The sequence below is a fragment of the Acomys minous genome (assembly GCF_964271855.1).
Source record: "Acomys minous genome assembly, chromosome: 18".
In the NCBI taxonomy this organism is placed as follows: Eukaryota; Metazoa; Chordata; class Mammalia; order Rodentia; family Muridae; genus Acomys; species Acomys minous.
Window position 1 is genome coordinate 63,751,110 of NC_140501.1, and position 8,653 is coordinate 63,759,762.

The window sequence follows — 8,653 nt, forward strand, 5'->3', positions numbered from 1 at the left end:
GTAATGGAACAGCCAAAAACAGATGCAACCAGCTATGAACATTGTGAAATATATCACAGTCATACTTGTTCAAACCACATTTTTTATTAAATAAAAGCATTTTAAATGTATGGGCATTAATATATTATAATAGTCACCTTTCTACTCAAATGTTCTCCCCCAACACCCACCCTATAGCAAACAGAATTTTAAATATATATAAAATGCAAAATACACTCATTTTGAAAGTCCACAGATTCTATGAATACCGTTGAAAGAATAGGTATGAGGCAATCATCGCATTTTATGTCAGGAAATGAAGACACTCTCCAGAAATCCTCTATGATTCTCCACTCCAACCTTAGATGTATTGTGACTCTGGCTTCTGTGCAATCCTTGGATGCAAGCTTCCTTTGCATTTCTATCCATGGATGGGTGGTGATGCTGGTATCTCAGTGTGCTTTAACTTGCTGCTTTGCTGGTACCTGGTGAGAGTAACAACTCTCCAGATGGTTACTGGTGAGCTGGCGTACTGCTTTGAGAGATCTGTTAAAGTCCATTATTTTGTTAATTATTTATTGTTTGTGCTGGTTTTTGGAAGCTCTTTATGTAAGCTGATTCACAAGTTTTTTACTGGTTGTGTATGCTCTAAGAATCTTGTCTTTGTTTTCTCTCAATTTCAATATATCAAATCCATCGATTATTTTCCTTATGTTGCTTACTTTTATTATGCATAAAATCTTTTTAATTATTCTGCACAATTAAAAAAATAAAATAAAATTACACAAAATAAAAATAAGATTTAAAATCTTTTAATTGTTTGTACAAAATATAAAGATACTGATACATCATATTTTCAAGTCTTTAGTCACACTTGACCCATGTTCTCCCCAATTTTTAATATGGCATAAATCAAAGGTAATGGTTTATCTTTTTCACATAGAAAATGCGTGCCCCTGTAGGATACTGGAAAGGCTTGTGCTGTATAAATATCATTTCTTATCAGTAAAATGAGAATATTAGTCTTTACTATGTCAGAGGATGCAATCTCTATCACAAATTAAATGTTCAACCAACAACCATATCATGCTAAACATGCCCAGTCTCATCTCATCTTTGAAGCTAAGCATAGTTGGGCCTGCTGAGTACTTTGATGGGAGGCAAATTGTAGTATGTGGTGTGTCAGTATCTGACTCTGTGTGGGTCAAAAAGCAAAAATTTACCCCCACAAGTTGTCCTCTGAACTCTATCCATATACTGTGTCACACTCATAGACACACACACACACACACACACACACACACACACACTTGAAAAGAATCCTACAAAATAATTCTCCATAACTAATATTTTATAGTATTGTCTTCCAGTACATGGAATCCCTGTGTTTGAGTCTTCTTAAATGCTTCTTTGTTTATTCACCAAAAAGTTATCATATACATTCTATTATATTTTTATTTAGATGTTTTCATGAAAATAAATATCAACTTATTATTTTTTCTTTTCTAACACTATTGCTATATATGTAAAAATAGCATATGGCCACTTTGTTGGACTCCTGTGTCAATGATGGTGATTTGGTTGTAGATAGTTTTAGAGTCTGTCTCCATACTTCCCTATCCACAAATATTACAACTTGTTTTCCTCCTTTCTGGTCTTCAACCCTTTTGCTTCTATTTCCTGCCTAACTAGCTAAAATTATTAGCATAACATGGAAGGCAATTTATATCCAGATATTTTTATATGGTTTTGCTCTGAAAGAAAAATCTTTTGATGTTTCACTGTCAATTATAATTAATGTGGATTTTTATGGAGTCAGATTTGTTACTAGTTTGCTGTAAAAGAAAATTAATGAATGATTGTGAATTTTAGCAAATGTTTGGGCTGTTTTCCCCCATGTTCTTACTTTATGTAAACAATAGTGTTTCTCTGTGATCAGTTAGTTGCTACAGCAACTGATCATCACGTGCAAAGGCAACCACATGCTCCCAGGATAAACTCAATCTTCTCATGATGTAATTTTTTGTTAATGTGATTTGATGTGTATTGCTGCTCAAAAGCAATATTGATCTATAATACTCCTATCCCATATGGGATGGCTGTTGTCTGGATATTTAATTTGTGATAGACATTAAATCCTCTGACATAGTACGGTTTTGAGTTCTTTTCCCTCTGATAAATAACATGTATAAAGCACAAGTTTCTAATGTCCTATATGGACACATGTTTTCTGTGTGGAAAAAATAAAATATGACTTTTTGTTCATAACACATCAAAAAATCCTTTCTAGGGAGAGCAAGGAGCCAAGTGCAAATAAGGATTTTAAAATATGATGTGTCAATACCTTCATCATAGATAAATATTATTATTTTCATTGGATTTGGTATTGAAGTTATGCTAGTCCCATAAAAGGATGGGAGCACTGTGTGCAGAAGTCATATAACAGTCTTTGATGGTTGTAATAGTCAAAGTTTATAATTCATGAGTTCAGTGCCTTCTCTTTGGCACCAGTACTTCCTGAGTAGACTCACCATTCCTTGGATTTGGGCAGAAGACTGCACAGGCAGTTCTCAGGCTTTCACATTGTTGAGTCATTTTAAACAGCCATGTTTCTGGTTGTTTTCGGTGGAAAAGTTGCCACAAAATCCTTGGTCACTGGTATAAAATGTCCCGCATACACCTTCATTTATATAACTGGGTGTGTACCTTTTATACCTCTTTCTTCTGTGTATGAGGGATATTTTATCCTTTTTTCTTTATTTTCACACAAATAATACTTCTAAAGCATGACAAAATGTTGAGACAACACCGAAATTAAAGTACACAGAATGCAAAGGTAACAATGCTGGGTGCTCTTCTCTCTTCCTTCATGCTACTTCTCCCATATAAACAGAAATGTCTAGCCTGGCAGTGGTGGCTCACACCTTTAATGCCAGCACTTTGAGGCAGAGACAGTTAGATCTCTGAGTTCGAGGCCAGCATGTCTACAGAGTGAGTTCCAGGATGGCCAGAGTGTCACAGAAAAACCCTGTCTCATAAAACAAAACAAAACAGAAATGTCAGAGAACATGGACTAAGGTGGGATTAAGCTCTGTAGCTCTAAAACTAAGTGGAAAACTGTGGATGAGATGAGATGTGAGAGACTACATACATACATACATACGTACGTATGTACATACGTACATATCCATAGCATGCTCTCTGAGAAAGAAAGTACCAGGGAACAGAGAAAGCTCATACTTTGAAGAAGCATCTTTCCTCAATAGCCAGAGCCAGGCTCATGTGGAGCAAACACCATTGTGTGTGTGTGTGTGTGTGTGTGTGTGTGTGTGTGTGTGTGTGTGTGTGTATGAATTGACATTCACTGAATCAATGCTCTAATCACAGAAGGAGAAGGGTAGAAGGAAGTAGCCACCATTTTCCTTGAATTATTGAGTGCAAACTTGGGACAAAATATTCAAAGACCTCACTCTTTGCTGGGTTCCTATTTTGCTGTCAGCAAGGGCATAGCAACCACTTAGGACTCCACATTGGCTTGAACGACACTCTCTTCTCCCAGGTTACTGGCAGTTGGTGTGCAAACCTCCTAGGAAGCCTGGGTGATGAAACCTATCACACAAGCAGGAAAATGGTACTGCGACTTCTCTGCAAACCCTTCCTTCCTCTCCAGAGGAGGATAAAAGTCTGGCAGAGAGAAGTACAAGCAGCAACGGACTAAGCAACGTTTCTGGAAAGATGCAGCCTCTCCTGCTCCTGGTGACCTTTATTCTACTCCAAGGAGATGAAGCAGGTAAGTGACCAAGCACACCACAGAGATCTGATCCTGTCCTATATACTAGAACTATACCTGTTGCAGCAATCCTAACTCTGTATTGTTGAACAAGTTATTTGAACTCACATTTCCTGTTTCCTTATCCATAAAATGTAGATAACATTAATACTGCCTCACAGAGTTGCTATGGCAGTTAAATTGGTTAATGTATGAGAGTTTTGTCATTGGCTCTGATGCGTAGAGTACTGTATAAATATGTTCTACATAATTTATTCAGTAGCTGATCTATCAAAGCCCAGAGACAAGTACCAGGGAAGAGAGAAAGCTCATACTTCGGGAAAGCATCTTTCCTCAATAGCCAGAGCCAGGCTCGTGTGAAGCAAACATCACTCTCCATTTGGAGAAGGGACACACAATGATCTGGGAAGGGGGTGAGTCTCCCTTCTAGCCTTGAGAAATTCCTATAGAGCCTTCGAGTCTTCTCCCTGCACCAGATGTCCCCTGAAACTCTTCTGTGTCACCTCTCCCCACATTCCAGCCTTTCTAAGGCCTCCTGTCAAGCACACAGGTAAGTGCCAGATGCTTCTTTGCAGGAAAGATCATTGGAGGCCGAGAAGCCAGGCCCCATTCCTACCCCTACATGGCATTTCTTCTGATCCAGAGTCCAGAAGGACTGAGCGCTTGTGGAGGGTTTCTTGTGCGAGAAGACTTTGTGATGACAGCAGCTCATTGCTTGGGAGGGTAAGGAACTCAGGGGCTTCTCAGGGAGCCAATATCCCCAAAAACTTCTTCCTCAGAGATTCCTGGGAGTATGCTATTACACTTAAGTATAATTGTGATGAAAGGTGACAAAATGGGAGAAGGGAGGTATGAAGCAAAGTGCCCATACATAGAAAAGGCAGATATCAAAAAGAATAAAAGGTAGAAGGCACAAACTGGGCACTAACTATGAATTCAAACTGGTTCTGTTTAATCTGCTGTCCCCAGTTCAGGGTTTCTGGGAAACAGCAGGGAGGGGTCAGGCTCAGGGCCCTCCATGCACCTCTCCCACCCCGACTCTCTCCAGCTGCAGTTTTCCTGTCCTTGGGCCATTCATCTGCCCTGCCAAGCTGCTGGATCTAAGATCCCAGTTGTCATATCTACTTCTCAGCCAACATTTCTTTTGCAGATCCATAAATGTCACCCTTGGGGCCCACAACATCCAAAGGCAAGAAAGGACCCAGCAACACATCACTGTGCTCAGAGCCATCCCTCATCCCAATTACAATCCTCAGATCATCCGAAATGACATCATGCTCCTGCAGGTACTACCATCCTGACCCCTGGCTCTCCAGCCGTGCCTGCTCCCTCTCGGTGTGTGGCTTTCCTGTGTTCAGGAACTATTGAGGAGGGTGTCAGGGTAGAGTTCCCGGGTGGTGGTAGGGACACAGAATCCCTGGATGTCGATGAAAGGTAGCAACTAAGATGGAACGTCCACGTTCTTCCTGACAGCTGAGCCGCCAAGTCCGGAGGAATCGAGCCGTACAGCCCGTGGCTCTGCCTCAGGCCAGCAAGAGACTGCAGCCTGGAGACTTGTGCACAGTGGCTGGCTGGGGTCGGGTGAGCCCAAGCAGGGGTACAAACGTCCTTCAGGAGGTGCAGCTAAGAGTGCAGAGAGACCAAAGGTGCAGCGGTCGCTTCGAATCCTTCAGCAGTGAGACTCAGATCTGTGTGGGAAACCCAAGAGAAAGGAAGTCTGCCTTCAGGGTAAGAGTTTGAACACCTGCCGGTATTTCTTAGGACAAGGGACTCAGGGCTGACAGAGGTCAGCAGGGCATGTCTCTGTCTCTTCAAGCATGGGGACCAGAGCAGGGCAGAAAGGGTTTTATTTCCTCTTCAGGAATGACAGGAAGATACACAATTTGACTTGGGGAAAGTGGAGGTACCCTGATGGAGTGACCTGGAAGCAGTAACATTAGCTAAGTCTGAAGCTGAGCAGCTTAAAAGCTCAGGGACTTGACTCCTACAAGCCTATCAAGTGCCTGTGGCACACACAGGCAACTGAAGGAGTTCAACAACCTATATCTTCTCTGGCAGTGGGTAACATAGGGCAGCAAGAGCCAGAGGCCTAGTTTCATGTCCTTCCCCTCCTCTGCCCACAGGGTGATTCTGGTGGTCCTCTGGTGTGTAACAATGTGGCCCAGGGCATCGTCTCCTATGGGGACAGTAATGGTACTCCTCCAGCTGTGTTCACCAGGATCCAGAGCTTCATGCCCTGGATAAAGAGAACAATGAGGCGCCTTGCACCGTGGCATCGGAGACCTGCTGACTCCCTGTCTCGGGCACAGACCAGCTCAAGGGGATTTCCATAGCCTTGATTAATTTCTAGTGGAGAGTGTAAATTTTTGTTTATTAAATATCATTTAATGCTGTCTTAAAGTGTTTTAACGCCTATGTTAAAATACCACATTATGGTGTTCTCGTGGTATTCTAAAGAACAGACGTTTTGCATTTGAGAGGCTGAGAATTCCAAAATCTGGCACCAGTCATTTGGTGCTCACTAGATCCCAGCTATCCTCATCCTGCATCCTTATTTCTTAGAAATGGGTTCCATGGGGCCTCTTTACTAGTGTGATTACTCACAAGGCCTCATCTCTTGTAACCTATCACTTCTCTCCTAATCTCCTTAAAATCAGGGATTAGGTGTCCATGTGTCAATGATGAAGGAGCATAAGCACTCATTCTCCAGGGAGTACCCAAGGACACATGCCTCGACAGAGTAAAATTCCTCCAGAAAATGGTTTTCTTCACCACAATGAACAAACGACATCCCCTACCCTCAGCCTGGGAATGGAAACCAACACCTTCCCTTCCTTAAGCCATGTGTCCCTGTCTCCCTCATCTCGCTCTCTGAAGTAACTGCTCTCCCCTGGGCAAGGTTCTCTCTGCCTGAGACGCTCCCACTCGGTGCTGAACTGTGCAGGCACATAAGCTGATCAAAAGGACAGAGTTGCAATTCTGCTAAAGCCCCATTTAAGAAAAATATCAAACCCATCAAAACAATAAACTTTTAATAAGTCACAGTAGGACAACCAGATACCCACTTGGAAGTGGAAAAGATAATATTGAATAAATACACTCAGAATTAAGCCATAAGTGCACACAAATGCTAAATATTAAACTACACAAGTACCAGAAGAGAGGAAAATAGAACATTAGTATGTTTAAACACATGCCAGTGTTTGTAGGAGCACAAGCCACAAAAGTCAAAACAGAAGCAAGGCAGTGTCCTTCAAAGATTGTAGTTCTTGTCTAAAGCCTCACATTACACCAACAGCACTGTGTTGCACACCACCAACAGCACTGTGTTGCACACCACCAACAGCACTGTGTTGCACGCCACCAACAGCACTGTGTTGCACGCCACCAACAGCACTGTGTTGCACGCCACCAACAGCACTGTGTTGCACGCCACCAACAGCACTGTGTTGCACGCCACCAACAGCACTGTGTTGCACGCCACCAACAGCACTGTGTTGCACGCCACCAACAGCACTGTGTTGCACACCAGGGTTTCCATCTTCAGTGATGAGGATCTGCTTCACACTTTCAGAATTCTGAAGTCATATAAAACTGAAAACAAAATGTTGACCAAAAAAAAAAACTGATGTGTTTGCCCTAAAGACTACTCTATGGCTGTCTACATCAAACAAAATATTATTAAAATCCGACCTTAAACATCTTAAAGTAACAGCAGAGAATCAGCTGGAAAAGTTTTCCGGTACATCAAAATGTTAATTAAGTGAAATAATTACTGAACAGATGATTTACAAAATCCAACTGGGTGTGTGCGTGTGCGTGTGCGTGTGCGTGTGCGTGTGCGTGTGTGCATGCGCGTGTGTGAATTCAATCATGTTCTACATGTAACTCCTATCAGTAGGTCACATTTGTTTAATATTCAGTGTAGGCCATTGTTAACAAAATTCTAACCAATAGCACATTTCTGACATCACTCAGTCATTCTGTTTGGTAACTGCATGCTCAGAGGAGTTGTCTACTACTACAAGTTCTTAGGGATGACAGTCTTACTGTTAAATGTTTGTACTGGCAAATGGGGAGAACTCCTGCCAGTAAGTTTGAAAGAGCAGAGAGCAGCAGGAACCACCCCCCACTTGTCCTGTGACGTTTCCGTGGAGCTCCAGAACACTGCCCAGTCCCCGACTCAACAAGAAGGAAATCCAAGCGCAGCCCCACCTCTTTGCATGTCCTCCTGCTCCTGTCAATACTTCCAAGGCAGCGTCTCCTATCTAACTTCTGTTTAGAAAGGCTTCTAAGACTCCGTCAGGTCACGATGTCTATCTCCCATGAGATACTGCAGGCTCTGACGTCACCTTCACTCTCCTTTCCTGTTTCCATGTTCTTTTTTTTTTTAAGGAATAAAATATTTTTAATGAAAGTTCATTGGAAAATGTTCTATATTGCACTATTTTCTGCTTACAAATGGTTTTGCAACAAATAATCTTTGATTTAGTGAACTGAACATTGTAGAAAATAATGATTAGAATTTTATTTCAGAATATAGTCTTTTTAATGATTTCTTTTATATTTCAGTTATGCTTACACAATTGAAAACTAAAAAAAATGAGAGAAAATATTCTTAAATTAGTGTGGATTAAGGGCTGACCATGACTGTAAGGGGCACTACACCAAGGTGCTTTGTTTTGTTCTTATTTTTTTAATCTATTTTATTAATTTATTCATACTACATCTCAATTGTTATCCCATCCCTTGTATCCCCCCATTCCTCCGTCCCTCTCAATTCCCCTTAGTCCCCTCTCCTATGACTGTGACTAAGGGGGACTTCATCCCCTGTATATGCTCATAGGGTATCAAATCTCTTGTTTCCATGTTCTTAACACAGCA

General features: G+C 41.6%; 1 protein-coding gene across 1 annotated transcript; it reads left to right on the top strand.

Moving 5' to 3' along the window:
* Window positions 1-3,703: 3,703 nt before the first annotated feature.
* LOC311589635 (cathepsin G) lies at window positions 3,704-6,163 on the top strand. Its single transcript, XM_084768194.1, has 5 exons — window positions 3,704-3,769; window positions 4,345-4,492; window positions 4,920-5,055; window positions 5,243-5,497; window positions 5,893-6,163. The coding sequence occupies exons 1-5, from the start codon at window positions 3,715-3,717 to the stop codon at window positions 6,100-6,102; spliced, it is 804 nt and encodes a 267-aa protein (XP_084624320.1). The 5' UTR covers window positions 3,704-3,714; the 3' UTR covers window positions 6,103-6,163.
* The last annotated feature ends 2,490 nt before the right edge of the window (window positions 6,164-8,653 follow it).

Excerpts from the sequence above, each read along its gene's own strand:
- LOC311589635 (XM_084768194.1), top strand. The coding sequence starts at position 3,715 with ATGCAGCCTCTCCTGCTCCTGGTGACCTTTATTCTACTCCAAGGAGAT. Across the intron at positions 3,770-4,344 it reads ACTCCAAGGAGATGAAGCAG|GAAAGATCATTGGAGGCCGA; the intron begins GTAAGTGACCAA and ends GCTTCTTTGCAG. Across the intron at positions 4,493-4,919 it reads GCAGCTCATTGCTTGGGAGG|ATCCATAAATGTCACCCTTG; the intron begins GTAAGGAACTCA and ends TTTCTTTTGCAG.